General features: G+C 34.9%; 2 protein-coding genes across 5 annotated transcripts; both read left to right on the top strand.

The window, feature by feature from the left end:
- The first annotated feature begins 8,383 nt into the window (after nt 1-8,383).
- On the top strand, nt 8,384-15,930 carry LOC142633613 (GATA transcription factor 28). Of its 4 annotated transcripts, none has more exons than XM_075807855.1 (8): nt 8,384-8,601; nt 9,842-10,239; nt 11,538-11,624; nt 12,141-12,274; nt 12,695-12,826; nt 14,519-14,624; nt 15,277-15,344; nt 15,451-15,930. In XM_075807855.1, exons 2-7 carry the CDS (start codon nt 9,910-9,912, stop codon nt 15,331-15,333), a joined length of 846 nt encoding a protein of 281 aa, XP_075663970.1. In that variant the 5' UTR covers nt 8,384-8,601; nt 9,842-9,909; the 3' UTR covers nt 15,334-15,344; nt 15,451-15,930. The 4 variants fall into 4 exon arrangements, with proteins under 4 accessions (XP_075663970.1, XP_075663972.1, XP_075663971.1 ...); XM_075807857.1 differs by having other exon boundaries at nt 15,454-15,930; XM_075807856.1 differs by having other exon boundaries at nt 8,559-8,843.
- A 2,014-nt stretch (nt 15,931-17,944) lies between these two features.
- LOC142633701 (KH domain-containing protein HEN4) lies at nt 17,945-24,597 on the top strand. Its single transcript, XM_075807942.1, has 7 exons — nt 17,945-18,629; nt 20,403-20,834; nt 21,893-22,144; nt 22,974-23,366; nt 23,468-23,541; nt 23,938-24,049; nt 24,157-24,597. The coding sequence occupies exons 1-7, from the start codon at nt 18,006-18,008 to the stop codon at nt 24,298-24,300; spliced, it is 2,031 nt and encodes a 676-aa protein (XP_075664057.1). The 5' UTR covers nt 17,945-18,005; the 3' UTR covers nt 24,301-24,597.

Consider the following 24,597-nt stretch of genomic DNA (forward strand, 5'->3'; position numbering starts at 1 on the left):
TAATTGTAGCCTCCGTTAATTCAATTTCCCCACTTATCCTTTGTTTTGGCCCAATAGGCATTAATACTACAAGCAATATAGACTGCCCAAGCAGAGTGCAATGTGACGACTAAAACTAGTAGATATGCATATTGTCACTTGTAAGGAGATGAAATGTAACACTAAAACAATCTTCTGATCCAATGAGAGGAGTTTTGCTAAATCTAAAAGTTCATTGATAATAGAATATAAACTTTGGTTTATAAGAATACAAAAATGAGTTATTGATTCAAATATTTAAGAGATGAATATGTGGCGGGACAAGGGGAGGAGAGGTGTCAAGAAATTCCCTTTTAATCTTTAAAATGGAAACGTAACTCTTCACACTTATGTATCTTTTCTGCTTAAATAAAGAAACAAGTACAAATATGCAGATGCAGCTAGTAAGCTGCATACTCACAAGAACAACAAAGTGACGAGCAGAAGAACACAACAGAAGCTGAATTCTAGCTATATAACAGCTCATGCCTCATTACATTTTCAAGGATTTTTATTAAGCAAAGAAAGAGGACTTCCACATCTACAGCTTAAATCTCTATTCCAAACTGAATTAATGAAGTTGCCTTTGGCTTCCACTCAAGCTTTGACATTGATTTTGAATGTGAAAGCAGTGATTTTTGTATGGAAAGTAGTGGTTTTCAAGTAAACCACTACATGAATGAGGAAGGTCTTTTTTGTATTATCAAGAATGATGTAGGACGCGGGGTAATGGTTTGCAGGAAAGAGAAGTGCTCTCTCCTCAATGGGATGCTGTGTAATAGATGGAATATTGCCTTTCCAGTCTTTGATTTTGGTAGTTTTACTTTTTTTCTCAGGGTTGTTTTGGTTGTTTAGCTAATAGCTACCTATTAGCGGCAGTTAGTTGTAATTAGTTTTGTTGTAGCATTCTTTTGTTGCTTGTTTCTGGTTTGTTTGGGACCTTTCTGCAAATTCCTTTGTTCCATTAATAAAATGTTAACCCTTTAATCAAAAAGGAGAAATTTGATTAACTGGCCATCTACATCAGCATACACAAAGTCTGATAATTTAAAGTTGTGGGGACTGATGCAAAGGCTATTTTGGTGATGCTCAGCTATTGAGTTTTAGTCAAAGGAATGAGGTGTATAGAAAAAAAAACTTGTTAACATATGGACATAGATGCAATTCAGTTAACCAAATCAGCAGATGATGATCTTGAGTTACATCTGGTCATCATATGTAGTTTACCTTGTCTCGGCAAGGTTATCTGCAGGAATCAGCGCAATTTAATGCCTCCATTCTTCTTCATGGCTTCCTTCAAATATTGATCAAATGTATCCAACCCCACCTGTACCAAGCTGATCGATAATAGTAACTGGTTTAAGAGTCATTAACATATCAGATCATAATTGGAAAGGTCCAACCCCTTTTGGGGTTTTCTTTAATAACCAAAAAGATAAAAACAAAGAAACTGATTTATACTATTCGTGTAACCAATAACGAAAAATCTATCACATAAGTGACAGGGACAAAACCAGACATATTAAACAGTATCAAGCTAAAGTAATGAAAGCTTGATCAATCATTGAAATTCTCAAATTAATAAGAAGTCTTTTCATTATTATGTGACTAATCCATGAAAATCACAACTCTAAAATGTTACCCTGCCTACATATCCAATCCTGTGCCTCAATATCCACCTCTATCCAAATCAGAATAGGACGACAATATAATCACCCCATCTAAACAGATTACAAGATAAAATTTTATCATAAAACATGGTGTAGCATTAGCATTTTGTATGAATAGAGAATATTTGATGGTCCTACTGCAATTTCACTCTTTTATCAATTGTGTATATAGAATCTACTAAACAAATTGATTATTTGGAAAGAAACTGATTTAAGTAGGGAGATCTCACTGTGATACACAAATAGAATCATTTATTGGATTTCAAACAGTGAATTGTTTCATAAGTTTTAATGATAATGACAAATGAAAGTGAAATAGGGCCTTTCAAGTTCAAGTTTAACCAAATAAGCAGTTGATAGTCTACACATGTTCAATTTGAATTTTCCATTTGCATCTTCTGATGTGGGTCGATGTTTAGTGCTCAACTTGCTCAGCTTAAACAATCATATGTTAAGCTTATTATGCTTTGGAAGTCTTATATTGGTGCAGAATGAAAATGTAGACTGCCCAAGCAGAGTGAGCTTAGGCAATGTGACGACTAAAACTAGTATATATGCATATTGTCACTTGTAAGGAGATGAAATGTAACACTAAAACAATCTTCTGATCCAATGAGAGGAGTTTTACTAAAAGCTAAAAGTTTATTGATAATAGAATATAATTTTGGTTTATAAGACATTTTCAAGGATTTTTATTAAGCAAAGAAAGAGGACTTCCACATCTACAGCTCTCTATTCCAAACTGAAGCAATGAAGTTGCCTTTGGCTTCAACTCAAGCTTTGATCTGCCATCTTCTGGCTTTGATAATGCTCTCCACAGCCTCGATCTGACCACTATAAATCTAGACTACTGTCTGCATCATACGCAACTCTAAAAATATAACTTATATTTACAACATTCCATCAAAGATGTCAACCCCTTTAAGGCCTAACAACCCCGAACCCCCCCCCCCCCCCAAAAAACCTCTCTTTTAAAGGTACACAAACAAGCTTCCAAGCCACTTTAGCCCTCAGACCTGACTTACAATTTCCCTTTTGCAGATAATTCTAATTCTGTTATATATTTTAATGACCTTTATAGGCAAAATGAAGACGTTGGCCCAATGTACCTAAATATTGTGTAGAAAAGATTGAATAAGTTGAATTCTTCATTCAAATGAAAGCTTTTTTGCAGCGCATGAATAATCCTTGAAGTAACGTTTTCCATTAAGGGGCACAATCCTAAGCACTCAATTTACCAAAAATTAGAGGCATTCCCAAGTACCATAAGCCGTGTTAAAGTTGATGAATTTTGACCTGTTTAATCAACGTGTTGGGTTAGAATTGACCCATATAGTAGTGACTATCAAAAGATAAACTACCAGAATTAAACAACAAGAAAGATTAATGTTAGCTTCACTAATTAATAAAATTCTCATATCAACAAGATGCCATTAATTATTATATGACTAATCAATGAAATTCTGGTGTCTAAACTCTCTAATCTCATTTAATGCGTAAATTACATATATTTCATATGGAATGATTCAAAGAGAAAGTCACAAAGAAAACTAAGAAAAAAAGAACCGTCAACTTAAAAAGTTGCACAACCTATGAATCCAAATCTAAACTATTTAAGTTTCACTACACCACTCTTTCCTAATCAGAATAGGACAACAACATAATTACCCCATCTGAACAACCGACTAAAACAAAAGCTCTAAACATTGTTTCCTCACTGATGATCATTACTCATTAATCAGTTTGCAATTCTGATTCCGAATCCATATCCAAATGAGCAGCGGTTTCTTCACCAATCACTTCAGTCTTCACGACTTCAACGTGGGCTATCACCACAAAGTTCTCAACTCCAAAAGACGCAGAAGCAGCCATGACGAAGGATTCCATCGTTGGACTGAGTGAGTCGCAAAGATAAGAGTCGAGCTCCAAACTCTCAAGCGTGTCCACGATGTCTAGTTTCATATTCTTTGGTGAAGCCAAGACATAACGAGGAAAATCGAGTACTTTAACTAACTCCGGATAGACAATGTCTTCAAGCGTAAACAGCTTCTCATCTTTGCTGTCGTTGGTACTGGTTTGAAGAACTTTGAGTTGATACCTTGGCTTTAGACGGATTTCCAAATATCCCATGCGTATCGGTGATGGCTCTTCTTTATATTTGTACAGTTTAAATCTCTTGTTGGGCTCAAATCTCTTGTAGGATTCAAACCTCACATTGTAATCCAAAGGTTCAAAACAAGCCATTAGTTAACTATTTGTGAACACAGATCCTCGTGAAACAAAAAGGATGGCAATGACAGAAAGAATAAGAGAAACAAACTGAGAATGTGAAACAGAGAAACTCAGAATGAGAGAGACAGAGAGTCAGAATGAGAAAGACTGAGAGTGGAATAACGTGGTTTCATTGGAATACATGGGATATATATATATATATATATATATATATATATATATATATATATATATAGTAATATTTGTGTCCTTGTCCGTATGGGTTAAGGATTCCGGGGTTAGGTAGGTTTGGCTGGTCGGTTGGTTTAGAAATATATTAATTATTTAACTTAATTAATCTTTCTCAAAAAATTATATTAATTATTACCCTAAAATTTGGGATAATGACACTTATATATCTTCTTGAAATTTTATTTTTATACGTATTGACTAAACTTCACATATGTGTCCCAAAAAGAATTATGAAAGGTAGTTTAGAAACCCAACAAATAGAGTATCTTCCATAATTTATTTGTGATTATTTCATACTTGTGTTTTGGAATTTATATCAATTATTAATTTGAAATAGTTTAAATTATTTACACTTTTATCATTTGGAAGGCAACATGAATAGAATTGTTTCTTGGATTTGAAAATTTGACAAAATTTTGGCTATAAACTTGGTTATAGTTAGGAACTACAATTCCCACTAAAAAAAATTAACGATGTCAAAATTTGTGCTAATTAGATATTATTTACTATAAATATATTTGTTATGAATAATTATAGACTATAAAAACTTGAAATTTAAACGTTTAATTGATGACACAATTATTAATTTTTATTTTTTTTGGAAAATTTGCAAGCATAGAAGATATAAAAAGAAAATATAATCATGTGAGATTTACCAAAATTCACATCTAGTAAAAAAAGATACTGAGTAGAGTTGTAGTTATTAGCTACAACTAAGATTGTACGCGTTGTTTGTTTCATTTTCTAATGTTTTGTAGCAATTTTAAATAAGTTAAAAAACAACCTCTTAACTTCCATTATTTAGCTTGCTATGAGATATAGTTGTTTTCTAAAAAAATTTAATGGAAAACAATCTCTAAAAATAAGTCATACTTTTTATGCTGATCAAAAATAGTTTTCCATTGACTCATCTTTCTTTATGCTACCAAACACTTAAAAACATGGAAAACTATCTTTACACAAAGTTTTCCATCGAAACAATAAGAACGTACTTTGTCTTGAAAATGACTTCTTTCATAATTTTTGATGATTTGACTCATGAAATTGATCACATGTGCCTTTCATGTTCAAGTAAACCACAAATAAGCCGTTGATAGTCTACACATGTTCAATTTGACTTCTACATTTGCATGAGTTGATGTTTAAGCTTGATGGGGTACTGATTTTGCCTATCTCCAAGTCGTCCATAAAGATCGTCCGTGACTCGTTTGGAATTGTAAACACCCTTCGAAACCTATTTGCAGCTACCTCGTCCAGATAGGAATAGTTCTGGACGAGGTAGACACCACCAGAAAATAGACACTCGTCCAAAGCGCGGATAACCTCGTCCTGAAGGAGTGACTGTTAGACGAGGCAGCCTCTGCGCTTGTGCCAAAACATACTCGACTAAGGAATTCTAGGACGAGAGTATCATACTTAGAAAAATCTCCGAATATAACGCGGTAATTCCTTATCCCACGCATAACTGCCAGGTATCCGTTGTGGAGACAAAAGCATAACTTCTAAACGGTTATGCAAGTTACGTTTGATTTCTACCTCTCCTTGAATCCAGGAGAAGTTCCAATTTTGGTAACCGCCTATAAGAACACTATATAAAGGCTGTTTCAGACAAGGCCAAGGGATGTTCATTTTATTTACTCCAAAAAAGTTGGAACTCAGATAACATAGAGAGAAAAACTAACTTTGCCATCGGAGGGTTTTTGGCCGGCAGCCCCGGTCGCCTTTGATTCGCTTTTCTTTCTTTTTCAGGCCGCAAAGAGAACCAGTAGTCCTTTGAAGTCCGAAGCATCCAGCCTACTGATCTTCTTTGCATCATCAAAGCTTATTATACTTTGAAGCTTATTATACTTTGAAGCTTATTATACTTTTAGACTTATTATACTAAGTCTAAAAGTTAATTGACAATTGAAGATAATTTTAGTTAATAAGAAGACAAATATAAAAGTCAATAGTTGATTCAAATATTTTGTTGCTTTCTCTATATTTCACATAATAAAAATGACAGTGTTCCAAATCACAACTAAATAAATCCCTTCATCATATGCTTTAAATCCAATGTGTTCTTTTTTACTTATAGCAAATGTTGACCCTTTAGATAAGACTAGAGACAAAGTTCCAAATCCCAATAACCATATGAGGAAGAATAAAAACCTTAAGATCAGGCAGACTTCTTTTATAATCCTTATCAAATTTCTGTGACAAAATCTCTTATCAAAGTAAGTTTTCAATATGGTTAGGGTTTACTCAAATTGGCTAAAATAGTTTGCAATTGGAACATGTAGTTTGGGTTTTGTAACACCAATTATGTGAAATTATTATAGATTTGAGAGTAATCAAAGAATTGAATCTTTAAGAGCATTCACATCAGTTCGGCTATAATTTCCTGTCTATTTTACACTAAAACCCTATTTTTTCTATTTTACATATTCACTTCTCAAAATCCTCCACATCAGTCCATCTATTCTACAATCTATTTTATTTAAATAATCAATTTTCTCAATTTTTTTTTATTTCTCTTAACTACCCCCTTTACATAGATGCTCTCTCTCTCTCTACCCATTTTTTCTGATTTGTTACTCTCTCTCTATACCCTTCTCTCTACCCATCTCTATACTCATTTCTGAACACATATCAACTCTCCCTCTCGATCTAATCCACACCCTCTCGGTCAAATTTGCCTAGCTCTGATCAGGCAAGGCCCATCTCAGTAGATCTCCCTAGCTCCGATCAAGCAAGACCCACGAGCTCCGATCAAACAAGACCCACAAGCACCGATCAAGCAAGACCCATAAGCATTGATCGTTTCACAAGCATCGACCATTTCGATCAAGCATCGATCTGTCTCTCTGTTGGTTTGTCCGTGTGAGTTTGTTTGTATGTGGGTGTGTTTGTGTATCTCTGTGTTGATTTGTATGTGTGGATGTATTTGTGTGTGGGTGTGTTTGTGTGCATTTGAGGAAAAAGAAGAGGAGGCGAGGAGAAGTCATTAAGTTCGTTATGCACGGAGAAGAGAGAGAGAGAATAAAAAAGGCGTAAACGTGAAATTAATAAAATAATAAGATACACATTTATAGTAACCGTGTATATATACATGGTTACTATAGCAAATGTGTAAATATACACAGATTTAAAATGATTGATGTGGAAGATTTTTAAGGCAATATGTGTAAAATTAGTTGGTTTTTGCATTTTACAAAGTTTTACATCTATTTATGTGGATGCTCTAAGGTAAGGGTAACACTAATATGTGGCTTTTGATGAGCTAATCATTTTGATGGTGAAGCAAAGGTCCACATATAAAAGTCAACACACTGTAACCTAATTACAGGTTTAAGCTTTGAATTGGAAGATTTAGCCTCTGTTTAAGAAGCGCGTTTTGCACATTTTTCAGTGGAAGCGTTTTTTTCTAGTGGGTCTCGTGTACTGTTTACAAGATTTGCAAGTACTTTATTTAGCAAAAAAAACTTTAAAACTGGATCCCACGGTACTATTTATATATTTAAAAATTATTTTGCTACAATGTTTTCAGTTTTCTACAATAAATGGTATCCAAACAAACCTTTAGTTTACTAATTTTTTGATTTATTCCACTCCCACCAACTTTTTTCATCTTAGAGCCTTGTATATGCTCTAAGAGTTTGTTTGGGAAATGATAAAAACTTTCAACTTATTTGATTTTGTAGTTTTTTTTATACTATTTATGGGTCTTATTGCACTTTTTGATACATATTTATGAGTCCCATTGTATTATTCAGCTAGCCTTTAACATTTTTTTTCTTCTACATATTCAGCAAGTTTTCAATTTTAGCTAAATAAATTGTTCTCAAATGAACCCTAATCTCCCAAAAGAATCTATCAATACAAAATCAAACTTTAGTTTAATTTTGTTAAATTAGCAAAGTTACATCATAAGAAAAGCCACACAAATACATAAGTATAAATTGATACACCAAAAAATGCTAAATCCATGAGATTAAATCCATGATTTAAGGATTAGGAAATCTGAATTTTGATCCCAAATATACACTCAATTGAAAGAGTGTACAATTACATGGTATAGAAATAATAGTTTATACGATCCGTTAAACATGTTAGCAATTTTCAACCAACTCTTATAACTGGGGCCAAATTAAAATAAAACTTAAAAGGTTAGAACTAAATTAACACAATTGAAAAACTAAGTATCAAATTAAAATATAATATAAAAAATTTATGGAACAATTTTATAATTTACCCTAAAATTTATAAAAGTATTTCATAAACCAAACAAAACCCTTCACATCTATTCTCAAAAAAACAGCACAGTTCTCCTCGCCGTTGATCATCCAAGGTCGGGACTTCATCCAACGGCCATAAATCCACCTCGATATCTCACTTCTCCGGAAATCTCAGGAGCCTGGTAATTTTGGAATTTGGATCAGAACAGCACAGGGGGATTGCTTATTCCAGTGTAAGGACATCGCTATTCCAGTTTTCGGCTTTCCCTATCCTCCAAAATTTAAAAATTTTGCTAACCGATTAAAAAAACCTGTTTGGTTGCTCAGAAATTAGAGGAATATCACTGAGGAAAAAATATCATATTTTCTCGGCAACCAAACGTTGCTTAAGGTTATTTGGTAATTGAATTGATAGTGCTTTTCAATCACTGTGAGTGAGAGATCGCACAAACGGTTCTGTGAAAGCAACTCAACGGTGCGTTTTTATTGATATTTGAATTTGATGGCGGTTTCGCATTGAATTTGAATATAAAAATAGTAGTTTTTGATTGTTGTGACACACACATGGTTGCTTTTCCTGCATTATGTTGTTAACTTAATTGTGCATTAGGTTATTTGATCATTGAATTGATAGCTTTGACATTGATTTTTAATGTGAAAGAAGTGAATTTTGTATGGAAAGTAGTGGTTTTTAATTGTTGTGATATATATATCGGAGCGAAAAATTGTTGCTTTTCCAGTTTTACTGCTTTTATTGTCAAGCAAATTGTGGATTAGGTTATTTGATCTTTGAATTGATAGTGTTAACATTGATTTTGAAGGTGAAAGTGGCAAATTTTGTATGAAAAGTAGTGGTTTTCAAATATTTGTGATATACATCGGAGTGAAAAATGGTTGCTGTTACAGTTTTCCTGCATTTCTTGTCAACCAAGTTGTGCATTAGGCCATTTGATCGTTGAATTGATAGAATTAACATTTATTTTGAAGGTGAAAGCTGTGATTTTCGTATGAAAATTTGTGGTTTTCAATTGTTGTGATATATATAGGAGTGAAAAATGGTTGCTTTCCAGTTTTTCTGCATATATTGCCAACCAAATTTTGGATTAGGTTATTTGATCTTTGAATTGATAGCTTTGACATTGATTTTGAAGGTGAAAGCTGTGATTTTTGTATGAAAATTTGTGCTTTTCAATTGTTGTGATATTTATCGGAGCAAAAAATGGTTGCTTTTACAGTTTTCCTGCATTTCTTGTTAACCAAATTGTGCATTAGGTTATTTGATCTTTGAATTGGTAGCTTTAACATTAATTTTGATGGTGAAAGCTGCGATTTTTGTATGAAAATTTGTGGTTTTCAATTGTTGTGATATATATTGGAGTGAAAAGTGGTTGCTTTTCCTGCATTTCTTGTCAACTAAATTGTGCATTGGGTTATTTGATCATTGAATTGATAGCTTTCACATTGATTTTGAAGGAGAAAGCAGCGATTTTTTAATGAAAAGTAGTGGTTTTCGATTGTTGTGATATATGTTGGAGTGAAAAATGGATGGCATTCATGAAGATAATGTGCGGATGCATATGAGCGAGGCACAGCATCCAATGCAATTTCAGTATGAGCATCATGGGTTGCATCATATGAGCAATGGGAATGTGAATGGGATGGATGATAATCATCATCATGACAATGGGAATGTGAATGGTAGTGGTGGTGGTGGGAATGAGGGCTATGAAGGGGATGTCCCATCTGATGCCGGGAATCTTTCTGATAATCGCAGCGCAATGGTGGATCAAGCCGGTGGTGATTGTGGAGACCAGCTTACACTGTCATTTCAGGGTCAGGTTTATGTGTTCGATTCTGTATCACCTGAAAAGGTTATTTACTTGTCCTCATTGTTTAGTTCATGTCGCTATTTTGCTTTTTATGCTTGATGATCTGATATATTAGATTTGGGTGTCTATTATTTGATGTGGAATATGTGCAATTAATATGATTAAAAATATGCTCAAGGTATCAATTGAAGGTGATTATGTTCACATATTATGCATTTAAGAATTCATGTTAATTTATTTAATTTGAGACTTTGTATTTATTATTCTGAATACGAGAATGAGTTTGCAAACATAATCCAAGAAGTTAGGATGTTGGCTTTTAGATGGGTGTGATGTATACAATGCAATGATACCAAGTAATTACAATGAATGTATCTATGGACACAAACTTTTGATTGGAGTTGTGACATGAGCTTTTGGTGTTTCTAATATGGATCTTAATCTTAATTGGAGAGGGATATAAATATGGAGATGCAGGGGTGCAAAATGGTAAGATGTAGGGCCTTAAACAATTTGAGTTGCTTGAGGTTAGATTAATATCATCAGGGTAAAGGGCCTGCTCGAGTAGTTCTGTGTTCCAGAAGATTCAATATTGAGTGACTTTTTGCTCAGCTTGACTCAGATTTTTTTATTAAAAAAAAAATTATTTATTTACATTTTTAATTAATTAATTAATTATTTTAATGAATAAGAATTTAAGTTACTTGAGCTTGACTGGACGTCAGGTTGATGCTTGAGTTCAGCTAGAGATAACTGGCCTGCTCGAGCAAAACTTTGTAGTAATAGATTTAATCTTGACCAACCTTTTGCTTGGCTTGACTCGGTTTATATTCTACAAAGTGTAATCCCTTTAGCTCGAATTGAGATTAGGAGGTTGTTGAAATTCTTGCTTGAGATTGCTTGAAATAAAAGTGAGCTGAGCTTAATTAGCATAGCACTCGGCTTGTGCACATGGCTGTAGAAAAGTAAAAGAAAGAGTTGTTTGCATCTAGGTGACATAGTACATATGTAGATTAGCTTGTAATGCTGATTAGTGTAAGTGCACAATTTTTCGAGTTCATGTTTTGCATAGATTAGATCCTGCTGATTAACTAGTTTGAATATGTAACATTAATACAATTTTGATGTAGTTGCAACTCTTTTGTTGCATAAAATTATGTATTGACATGAAAGTTATATTTGGACACACGTGTGATGATTGCATCTATCTGGAAATATGGACCATGAATTGTTTTTCATAATGATCCTCAATTTATCATGAAACTAGTATTGGCTATCTTGTCTACTCAATGGTGCACTGTAGAAACTGCCTTTTAATAATTTTAAGATGTCTTTCTCAGGTTCAAGCTGTGCTATTATTGTTGGGGGGTCGGGAAGCACCTCCAAACATGCCTGCCATCCCAGCAACTGTTCACAATAATAATCAGGTAGTGGTTGATGCGGGAGACGCAAGAAGATTTTTATTTAGTATTATTTATGTTTGCAAGTCAATTGTATTTTTTATATTTTAGGTCCTAATAGTTTATTAGGCTATTAATATTTTAATTTGGAAGCAAAATTATTTTTGTAATAAGGCAATTAGGGTTTCCTAGCCAATTAGAATTAGGATTTAGTAATCCTTTATAAGCAACCTATTGTACTCCTTGAGGAGATAGTTGATATTTTGATGAATAAAAAAATGGCCATTTGGTCTGGTGTTGACTCTAGGTCTACCCTTGGTGTTGACTCTAGGTCTACCCTAGTTGCTGACTCCTAGTGGTTTCCCCGCTTAGTGCTGACTCCAAGTCAGGCCTAGGTGCTGACTCCTAGGCCATATCCCTTTATTTTTCCGTTGTTTAGTTTTGTTTTGGTTGTCCTGCATCAGTGGTACTTGTTCTGAGTGTTATAATAATTAATGATGTATATTGTCTCTTCAAGCGTCTTGCTAACAAAAAGTTAACCAGGGAATTTCTGGTACTCCACAACGGTTAAGTGTCCCTCAGAGAAATGCCTCACTGGCTAGATTCCGTGAAAAGCGAAAAGAAAGAAACTTTGACAAGAAAATTCGTTATACTGTTCGTAAAGAGGTAGCTCTTAGGTATGGCATCTGTCTTCATCATAATTTTTAAACCTTTTGTGGAAAATCTATTTATTATATGTAGAGCTATTTTTTTCTTGTACTCTATAGGCCAAGTTATATTGTTTCTTTGGAAAAGCATAAGATGTTTCAAAATATGTAGTACTCTCTCCTTCCCATTTTGTGTGTATTGGTTTGAAATGGCACGGGGTTTATTGAAGAAGAAAAAGTATACCACTCTTGGTACTCTATTTTATGATGTATAAGATCCTTTTAAATGGATATTGTAAGCAACCCATATCATTTAAATGAAGCTTGTGCATTTTGTAAAAAGGGAAAGATTGTGGTATTCTGAAATTTGTATAGTAAATTCCAAATCAAGCATGACATCTTACTAGGAGTTGCAATATTTGATCATTACTTTTTATTGTCGCTTTGTAGGATGCAGCGAAATAAAGGTCAATTTACGTCTTCTAAGTCCAATAATGATGATTCAGCATCAGCTGTAACAAGTTGGGGCTCAGACGAGAGCTGGGGTCCTGACGGTAATGGATCCCAGCATCAGGAGATTGTGTAAGTTAGCATATTTTATTTAGTATTCTGTAATGTCTACCTTGAATTAATCATATATTTACCATGAAAATGGGAGATATTATAATTATATACTACATGAGTCCTATGAGAGTCTTAATGATCCATATATTGTGTGCATGTGCGCGTGCATGTGTGTGTCTGTAGTTTTTTTTCCTGAAGAACATTTAGTCATGCTTGATTCAAGTCTGGTCGGGTTAATTGTCATTTGGGTCACTAAATGAAGTTTAAGGTTATAATAGTAGGGTAAATTAGTTTGCAATTTGAAGATCTGGGAACAAAAGGCTAGGTTGACACTTGAGTCTTTATTTAAGACTATTGTTATCTAACATATGCAGGTTGACTTGTGTAATATTTTGGATATCTTATTATCTCTAATGAAGCATTTTCTACATAGGCGTTGCATCTGAACAATAGTAGGTTAGTACTGTACCACATGCGCATCACTAAATTTGTGCATGTGTAACTAACTAATATGGGTGTGTGGTCCTTTTCAGATCTCATAATGGAGAAGAAATTGCAAAGAATCTTTGTAGCTGAATTCGAGTTTGAAACTGTAATTAGGGTATTGGACAATTTCATGAAAACAGAAAGGACTGATAATCCCTAACTAGAACAAGAAATAGGTTTTAACATGGCTATCTTAAAAAAAGATATAAAGGGGGGAAAGGGAGACAAGGTTGCGTGGGAAAAGGTTTGTGTATGTAAGGAGGGTGTCTTAAATCTAAAGATGGTGCATGAATGGAATAATGCTGTTGTTATGAAACATATCTGGTATTGGTTTGCCAAAACAGGATCTATTTGGGTAAGTTGGATTCTGCAAAATATGTTGAGGGGTAAAAGTTTTTGGATGGTTAAGGTTCCTCTTGGACAGCAGCCTTAAGATGTTGATGATAGTAAAGCCTTTTTAGGGGACAAGTCCTAACAGGTCATAGGTGACGTTTTGTGTGAGTATAAAGTGGAATAGCTGACCATCTGTTACTTGTTTAACTGCAAGGATCTTATGACTTAATGGTCGTTAAATTTCTTCTATTTGTGGGTTCATTTGGTTGTTGATTTTCTGTTTGTCGGAAAATGAAGATGAGGCAGTATAGAGGATTTGGTTTGCGTGTAATTTCTTCTGCACCACCCACCCCCCTCATTTTTGTCTTGGATTTGGTACACTTTACTTTTTGTTGGTGATTTTTCATCACCTGTGTACATGAGTTGAGTCATTTTTCTTTAAATCATTTGAAAAATGGGATGCGGTTGGTTGAACCGAATTAAGTGGTAGGTTGAACCTAGTAAGTGGGGCTATGCCATGACATACCAATCTTAAGCAAATGGTTAAAAATTGCCAGTATTTCTTGAGGCAATGTATGGGTTAGATTTCCCTCTCTCTCTCTCTCTCTCCATGGGCGGTTGGTTGTGTAGTTGTCTTACTATCACGAACCCCTTAAATTTGCTGTAATACTTTGTGCATGTGGTGCATTATCTAGAGAGACCTTGGAAATTCAATTGAAAACTTTAGTAACACCTTAAATTAACAAATTGCGCATCACTTTGACCAAATTGTTAAAAAATATCTTATGTGCTTGATGTGCCATCCATTTCATGCCATCTTTCTCCTTGAACCCATCTAATTTTATCATCATTGAAACTATGTGCCTGATGTTTCCTCTTAAATCTTTTTAGCTGTCGACACTGTGGCATCAGTGAGAAGTCTACTCCAATGATGCGACGCGGTCCTGAAGGGCCAAAGACCCTTTGCAACGCATGTGGACTTATGTGGGCAAGCAAGGTAAGTAGTAGTGTTCATGTATTGTTTATTGTAAGTTTTTGTATTGCTCTTGTGTTGAATGCAATCTCATATGCTTGTGGACTTGTAAAAAGCCTTCCCTTGAATGTATTCCCCAGTGTACTTCGCCACAAATTACATTTGATTAACTTAATCATATAAGTTATAGTGAGAAAAATAAATGAAGAAGATTTATTTCTATAGAAAGAAAAAGTAACCTCTCATTTTCATTTTCTTTTCCTTTTGCTAAAAAAAATAATATATATAAAAAAATCTACTGGGTGTTATTTGATAAGTAATAATTAATGTACTAGAGAGAAATGAGTGTGTGGTGCGACCTCTCTTTGGCTCTTATTTGAGACAATGCCAAAACCGCTATTGGCATTTATTCTTTAAGGGCAAAGCTTTCAAATTATCTCCGATTCTTAAATTGCAAGTATCAATGTACTTGGGTTGGAAGTACTTGTCAAATATATATATACACATACGCGTGTGTATGTGACTTAGCACTAGTAGAACTTTGTCCTCTACACGGGGTTTTTTTTTTTTTTTTTTTAATGTTCCATACCAGGTTTTGTTCTCTATTTTTTATTGTGATACAAGAGCAATGGCACAAAATTTTTCATTTATACTTTTGAACCTCTATGAACTGTAGGGAACTTTGAGGGACCTCTCTAGGGCAGCACCAAAAGCTGGACAGAATTCTTCTTAAATAGGGATGAGGTGAGCAACCTTTTTATTGATAACATGAATTTATCATACCGAGATGAGCATTAAGAAACACGGAATCTTTTTAATCATTTTACCTCATCTTGATTTGCATGTTCAGCAGAAAATAGGTTTTGAGGCTGACCAAATGGCGGTTAAGAGTTGCAGGAAACCTTAGTGACGCCTCAAGATAGCCCGTTTGGATTCAGCCACCATATAGAGGAAGGAATCTATTTATTAAAGTAATGGATGAACTGGTATTATACCCTTTTAAATGAGTTTATAGGGTTGGTTCTGCTGCACTTGAAGGTTGGTTTTTTATGCTGGCCTGAACTTTCTGCTGTTGAACTTGACTTTATATATGGATAGGTTGAGATTTCAAGCCCTTTGAAAGACAGATTTAGAGAAACCTAAATCATTTGGGGCATCGAGGCCATACCGATATATCCTCAATTCAATTATACTGCTTTTGACAGAGTAATGTTTGTCCATAAAGACAATGCTGGGGAATGCCCAAAGGATCTCATACAGGCTTTGTTTTGCATTAGCCTCCTCCTAAGCAGTTTCAGTGAATTAAGGATTTTATAATTGCATCTATCAAGAACCAACTGTTGTGTTTTCCCATTTCTTTTTTGGTTCTATTTTTTTTTTTTTTTAATTTTATCTTAGTTTGTGGCACGAACAGAGGATATTATAAGGAACGAGACTATAATAAAAAGAAACAATAATGTGCATCTAAAAGAATCTTACGAAAATTGCTAATGGCTTTTAGGCCAAGTAGCCGTCTATTCAATTCTCAAAACAAAAAAAGTAGCTGTTCAACCCCAAAATAATGGTCTTGGAGTTCAATCTAGAGATATAAATGCAATACTCATTCGTTACAAGTACATATAGAGTTTCATTGATGAGAAATTATTGTGTACTCTCGAAATACTATAAATGCGTACTTCCTCTTCTCACATGAATAGTGGATCTCACTAATTAAATTCATAATGGACCCACCATTCATGTGAGAGGAGGGAGTACGCATTTATAGTACTCCTAGAGTACCTAATAATTTTCCCTGATTGAGAACAACTTAGTTTTTTGTTGAAAGTTTATTACTAAAAGTACTGTAGGCAAAGTAGCAGTCTAATCAATTTTCAAAAAAATAAAAAAAGTAGCAGTTCAACCCCAAAATAATGGTCTCAACTTGGGGTTCAATTCAGAGATATAAATACCACTTGTACCTTATAAGTAGGTTTAATTGGAAATGACTTATTTAACTTTTTGCTAAAAGTTTATTACTAATAAGTAGGTTTAATTGGAAATGACTTATTTAACTTTTTGTAAAAGTTTATTACTAAAAAAAAGAATAAAAAAAAAAGCTAAAAGCTAAAAGTTAGCTGATCTTTTTGTTGGTGAAAGTATTGTAGAAAAAAACTAAGTGTTAAAAGTGCTCTAGAAACAAATTTGTGTGTAATTATAACTCTATATTTTAATGCTTGATTATGATACGTATTAAATGAATGAAAAATTATTGTATTGTAAGTACTTATTGTTCATACTCATAATTGTTACAGATATGCAACATAAACCATGTTATTATGCATAAACCGTATCATACTCATAAATGTTACAATACAGATATGCAACATAAACCATTATTGTGTCTATTTCATGTCACATAAGAATCTATGCATGTATGTTCTGCAATTTATTTTTTTTAAAAAAAAAATTTAATCCAGAAGTGACATTCATTTATGTAGCGGCAACAAAAAGTATGACTATATATCAAATAGTTATGTGCTTAATTTGGACACCCACTTTAGTGTCTAAATTGTTCTTAAAAAGATAAAAGAAAAAAAAAAATGAAATTATGAATAATTTGTTTGAGTCTTTGAAATGACCTCAACTCTCAGTCTAAGAGCAATTGCAGCAGTTGAGCTAAAATAGCTATAAATAGCTATATAACTCTTTTAACTCCACTCAAACACAAAAAATCCTCCTGCAGCAGTGGAGGTAAAACAAAAAAATTTAGCTAAAGTGCTACAATGCTCATGTATTGATACACGAGCACTGTAGCTGAGAGCTATAAAAAAAATATTTTTTATTCACCTTTTCAATTAAATTGTGGTTGAATATTTTTTGGGTAGTGAGATATGTTATTTTATTGTAGTAGATATATTATTTTATTGTGATGTTTATATTATTTTATTGTGTTGAAAGTTAAAATAGATCCACTGCTGTAGTATGTTTGTAAAATAAGTAGGTAAAATAAATAAAATAATTTTTTGTGAAACTAAATTTCTAAAATTTAGCTCCACTACTATGGATGCTCTAGTACGTTGAGGATTCTTTTTTATTTATTTAAGAAAGTACACAATTTTACAAAATCATAAATGTATATATAATTTTTGCAGTATTCTTTTTTTTTTTTTTTTTTTTTTAAGACTATCGTATACTAGGGTCAGGACAAACCGTAGGCCTAACAACAAGGAGGGACGACTGACAATAAAACTCGAACCTAAGCCTGCTGTACGAAACGTCAAAGCCCTACACTACAGTATTCAACAAACTGTACATACTGAGTTCATTTGATAAAATGTATGTTTTGTACTTTGTAGTTGTGTACTATTACAAACCCAAAAAAAAAAAAAGAGCCCACTTTGCTCTCTCTCTCTCTCTAAACTGAAAATGGACTCTGCTTCTTCATCCTTCACCCCAAACTCCAAGCGCCCATTGGACCCCACCACCACCACCACCAGCATGGACCCCACCGCCACCACACCAAAGCGGCGCCACCTCTCATCAACAACAACAACAACAGAACAAACCGTGTTCCGTCTCCTCTGCCCATCCTCTCTCATCCCTCACCTCCGCCCCCTCCAACTCCAATCCCTCCTCCACATCTCCTCCGAAAACAACGACGCCGACCACTGCGTCGTCCACATCCTAAACGACGTCGTCGTCAACGACAATGGCGACCAAGACCAGGACTGCTCGCCGGCCCAGCAAGCGCTCCTCAAGGTCTTCGAGACAATGGCAATGGCGAAGCCCAAGGTCGTCGTCGGCGACGATGAGAATGAAGAAGTCAACAACAGAGTGAACGACCCGGCCCATGACCATGACCATGACCCGGACCCGGACCCGAACTTGAATTCCGGCGGGACGGTGTGTTGTAGGCTGTTGGCGGGGAGTAATCAGGTGGGGTGTGTGTTAGGGAGAGGAGGGAAGATTGTGGAGAAGATTAGGCAGGAGAGTGGGGCCCAAGTTAGGGTTTTGCCTAGAGATCATCACCATTCTCATGACTTGATTCAGGTAAGTCCTTCCTTATTCAATTCAATTCAATTGTGATTGAAAATTACAATGTTGGGTTTTGATTTTTATAAGACTAGCGTAATTAGTATAATTGAGTTGATTGAAAATTGAATTGCTAACTTTTAGTACTTTTTTTTTTTTTTTGTTTGAAACAAATATATGGGATTTATTCTTAATGAGTTTAGGGATACTACTACTATGAGCATTGGGTTATTGTGATTATTGTTGCCTAGTAAACTTGATGCAACAATGATGCTGCAAATACAATAAATTTCACAACTTGTTGAGGGTGGTAGCTTGTGATTAGTGTAATGTCACTTTCACATGACCAAAATTTGCACACAAAAAAAAAAAAAATGATAATAACTAGTTGAATAAATGCTCTTCTGAAGTTAATTTGGGAGTATCATATTATTTTTTTTTAAAAGCCCAGATTCCCAAATAACTTCAAAATAGTGCCAAAATTAAACCCCTTTCACATGGATGGATGGACTGCCACTAGTATCACTTCTATTATACACCAATGAATAACCTGTCACCTCAACAATTGTGAAAAATTTGTCACAAGAACTTTTGAAAGTGGTGTCATTGGTGGACCTAAATGAAAGTGATGTTGCTCCGATTTACGACAAGACATAATTTTATAGAACTAGCATGTTTAAATTGCGAATATGCATTGTTCAATAGCTTAACACTTTGCCGGATCTTAAATTATTTTTCTTTAAACCTTGTTGGATTGGATGTTTATAGTGCATAGTTATTCTCTTCTTTCGATTTGTGATTTGATAGATCTTTGTAATTAGCATGCTTGATTGTATCGTCCCCAGGTGGATACACCCTGTATACTTGGGTGACTGATTGTTAATCTCAATAAAATTCAATTCTTTTATATATATATATATATATATATATATATATATATATATATATATTTATAAATCTCTCCCATTTCCAATTATTAATTTGTCAAACCCAAGAAGACTGAACACCGAACAACACTGAGCTTGCTCCTTGGGTTGCCATGTTGGTATATCTTCTTCTTCTTTTTTTTTTTGTGTTGGGGGGTGGGGAGGAGGAAGGAGGGGGTGGGGGGGTGGGTTGAAGACGTAAATAGGGGAAAATGAGTAGTTATATTGTTTTTCTATTTTGTGAAAATGATATTCTGTGTGGATTTATGAATGTAGATATAGATCTGTGGAAATCTAATGTAGTAGATCTGTGTTTTTTGTTGATGGGAATGCAAATCTAATGTACCCAATTACCTGACCTAGTCCTATTGACTGCCCACCCGTGAGTGACCTTCGGACGGTTTTTTCCGCTTGTTGGTTGACATCAGTTGGGCCATTCCTTCACCTGACAATGTCAGATCAACTGGATGGCATTTATAGAACCTGATCCAACCCGACATGTGACCAACTTAGCTGATTTTGCCTGACCCCTGTTTAAGGGATTATATTAGAGGCCTGGGGGATGATTTCATGGGCTAGTTGGAATGCACGAAACTCGCTGCACTTCGAAGGCATCCAGAATCAACCTACTGGTATACTCAAAAGAGCCTACTCATGACTGGAAGAGTACCAGATGCTTGCTGTGGGTCTTCGTACTTTTTTATTCTACGCTTTCCTTGTACTTATACTTATTTTGCTGGAGCCTAGTCCTGGTTTTTGGCTGATGGCTCCCTGACTTACTGTTCTAGTTCTTTTCTTTTATTAGTGATAATTTCTATTTTATTCAGTATAGTACTTCTTAAGGGTATATTCTAATGATATGCAGATAACAGGAAACTTCTCAGCTGTAAAGAAAGCACTCCTGTCTGTTTCAAGTTGTCTTCAGGATAACCCTAGGGTTGATGCAGCCAACTCTGGTTCTACTAAACCTTCATTGGGAGCACTACATGGAACTCCCCTGCCACCATATGTTGATATTCCTCAACGGGGTTATGCACCTAACTTTCATGCTGCAGATTATCGTTCAAGAGGTTATTCTTCGGTTCCAGGGCCTGAAAATATTGGTGCTGGTCACAGAATGGCTATGGAAGAAGAGGTGGTATTTAAGTTGTTATGCCAACTTGATAAAGTTGGTAGTCTGATTGGGAAAGGTGGCTGTATAATACGTGCTTTGCAAAGTGAAACTGGGGCGTCTATTAAGATTGCTGATTCTGTGTCTGACTCAGATGAGCGGGTTGTTGTGATATCAGCACGAGAGGCATGAAAACTAAACCGTCTTTGAATTATAATTCTTTTATTAATGTGTGGAGATCCATAATACATGTGGGATTTTTTTTTATTTTTTATTTTAACTTTTGGTTTAGATTGTTCTTGCAAAATATGGACCTGGATAATCAAGTCCATATCATGGTCCAGACCAAATTTTACAAATCTAAAAAAAGGTGCATGTGGTGCCATGTCATTGAATATTTTAAATGACATGGTACTATTTACAGTGTTAGATTTAAAATATGTATGTATATATATATTGACCATGAAATGGTGAGAATCTCCTCAAAAAATGAGGCTTTTCCATCTCATCTCTTTCACAATGTAACATGTGTAGTGAATTAGGACCCGAGAATATAAACCTTTTCTAGCACTGCCTTGGACAAAAGTTTCTCATGGTCTTTGACCCTAAAATTTGTTGTGCTTCTCTGCATTTGAACGAATAATTTGTATTTTCTTGTTCAATCGTGAAATGATAATCCTGTCGGTACTGTTTGTATTTTTTTTCTTTTCTTTTTTCAGCTCTCTTCTGTACACAGCTAGTGTATTGGTGTTCCTCTCTTTTTCTTTTAACAAATTTATTTACCTATAAAAAAGCAATATATTTGGTGCAAGGGCTGATAGAAGAAGCCTAGCACATAAAATGCCCTTGTTAAAGTGGGTTGGGTTGTGAATCGTGTTAAGTGGTATGGGTTCCATAATCCAACTGGTCACTTTGAGATCTCCTATGTATAGAGTCCAGATGATGACGGTCATCCACTACTTCCTTTTTTGGACCTTTCAAAGTACTACTATTTTTCTAGGAGCCAATGGTCCTTGGACCAAATCACATCTCTATGATTCTACCCCCTTGTAGGTAAGGGTTGGAGGAAGAGGTCACAGGGCTAATCCCTTCCGTGGTGTAATTACCTATTAAAGAAAACTTTGTTCTAGAATAGTCATCATTAACATTTTAATGGATTGATAATCTGGAAGTATTCTTATTTGAATTATTAGGGATAGAAGATCTTTTGTTTTCTCAAATTCTATTGTTTTGACCTACTGCAGAATTCCGAGCAGAAACATTCTCCAGCCCAGGAAGCTGTTATTCGTGTGCATTGTAGAATTGCAGAGATTGGATTTGAACCTGGTGCTGCAGTCGTTGCTAGGCTTCTTGTTCATTCACAGCAGATAGGTTGTTTATTGGGTAAAGGTGGTTTCATTATAACAGAAATGAGAAGAGCTACCGGTGCCAGTATACGTATTTTTTCAAAGGAACAAGTTCCAAAGTGTGGTTCCCCTAATGATGAAGTTGTACAGGTAATTAACCCTTTTGGGCATGAATATATTGCTTAAGTTAAGAAAGTCAAAAGGCAATTAACCCTTTTGACAAAAAAGAAAAAGAAAAAGTGCTACTGCTATATTTTATAGGATAGATAGATATATATATTCTCTGTTAAGCTTTTCGATGGGAGAGTTTTCTTGTTGAACTTTCTGTTTTACTCATTTTGCATATTTGTCACAGTATTTCCCTATTTCCTTCCCCCCCCATAAGAAGAACCTACAAGTATTTCTTTTCTCTCCCCAAAATCCTTTTCCAACTTGTCATCAAACAATCTTGTCTTTAATTTATGCCAAAATACATTCTAATAAATGAATCAAGACACCTTGAGCTTCATGCTCAGGTGATTTTCTCTCTCTGCCCCTCCCCTCCTCTTCTCGTTTCCTTTTTGATGTCCTTTTGATTCTGATCCCAACTTCTTTTATCTGTTTCTGAATCAATAACAAGAATCCTATGAATGTGAGGTGATACTTTTCATGTTGCAGTGGAGTCTCCATTCTTTGAATAAATCTTCAGCCAAGTACCATGCGCTTCTCTAAGGTATTCCAAATGATGCTGTTGTGGCTCATATGTCCTTTAAGCTTGTCCATGATGCTATAACCATGCTGGTTCAAGTGATTGGCTCTTCGACTTAAGCTAAATGGATCAATTAGAGTGGACTATTTTTTCCAATTTAAAATATGCCTATTTTCCATTTTTGTATTTCACAATGTGATATGGATTTTTTTAACAGGTAATAGAAATATTTTCTGCCCATTTATTTCTAATTATTCTTGAAGACCAAACAGGCTTTGTGCTTTTTGGCAGGTTATTGGAAACATGCAATCCGTACAGGACGCTTTATTTCACATAACAGGCAGGCTTCGGGAAACCATATTCCCAATGAAACCACCCCCTCCAAATTTTTCTGCACCACCCTACATGTCTCCTTTTCCAGAAATGCCTCCTCCTTTGTTCAGGCCAAGACATAACCCAGCTTCCCCAGGTAGCTATCCTTCTCCAGTGGGACATCCTCATGGAGTTGACCGTTCTGCCATTCCATCCCAACCCCTAGATCACCAGCCTACATTTTCACATGGTATGGATCGCAGTGGTCCATCTAACATGGACCGAGTTCCCTATCCTTATGGAAGTGAGAGACCAGGACATGGTCCTACTTTTGACAGACCCTCTTCTTCTCCAAGATCTTGGAATCCTCAGGTTGGTTGCTTGTTTTTCCAAAAGTTTGAAGCTTCAACATTTGGGGCCAATTTACCTACTTCCATTTTTATAATTTCCCTGTTACTCCTTGTTCCTTTCAGGCAGTGAGCAGTGGAAATAATTGGGGAACAGCTGATGTTTTGGGCTTGACATCAAAAAGTGGGCCTCTTCGAAGGTACCTTCTCCTAGATTTCTTGTTGTTTTCCATCATCTTCTTATCCTTACACAACTAAATACTTAGGTTTGTAAATTAGAGTTAAGCTGGCATGACATGGTGATAGCCTCTAGTCATACCACCCATCAAATTAAATCCAATATATAGATTTAGTCAGCATTATTGTAAAAGGAGTATTGGTTAACTTTGTGGATATGATCTTCACTTAAACAATATTGATAAGATTGCTATTCTGTTCCACGTTTTTTCTTTGCTTTCTTTTTCATTTGGCATGAGGCATTAATGTTTGGATAAGCTTGACAAGATATATGATCAATTTAGATTTATACCAAAGAAACTTCATGATTTGATTTGGAAGTGCATTTTTTCATTTTCTGCCAATATTATTATGAGCAGCGGAAGTCAAGTGCCAATTTTGACCAGCACGACTGTTGAGATCACAATTCCTCAAACATTTTTGGGCCATGTTCATGGAGAGAACAACAGTAACTTGACTCAGATCCAGCAGGTGGGTTTATGAATGGTGTATTAATTTCAATCTTTCTGCATCAAATTTATGATGATAGTACTATATTGATTTTGACATGAACGTTGGCCCTGGAAATTTCATCTCAGATCTCGGGTGCGAAGGTGTTGATTCATGACCCAAAACCTGGGGCTATGGAAGGTGTAGTTATAGTATCTGGGACCACAGAACAAACGCATGCTGCCCAGTGCCTTATTCAAGCTTTTATACTTTGTGGGCAGACACCACCTTGACAATCCATTCTGTTAAGTGGCAAGCTATATTGATGAAGTTTTGAAGTGTGAATATGCCTTTTCTTTCTTTCTTTTCCTTTTTTTGCATCAAGTGTAAATTTGTTAGTTGATTTTGTTCAATGTAGCTATGCCTAATGCCTGTTGGTTCCTCTTTCTTGGTGAATGAAATTAAGATCTCATGTATAGAAATTCTATATTTAATTTAGCCTAGTATTACAATGCCAATTAGTGGTAGAATTTTTTTTTTCCAAGTAACCTTAAATATAAAAAAATTTAGTTAGTTGTCATGTTTCAAAA

The sequence above is a fragment of the Castanea sativa genome, chromosome 5, assembly GCF_040712315.1.
Source record: "Castanea sativa cultivar Marrone di Chiusa Pesio chromosome 5, ASM4071231v1".
Classification (NCBI taxonomy): Eukaryota; Viridiplantae; Streptophyta; class Magnoliopsida; order Fagales; family Fagaceae; genus Castanea; species Castanea sativa.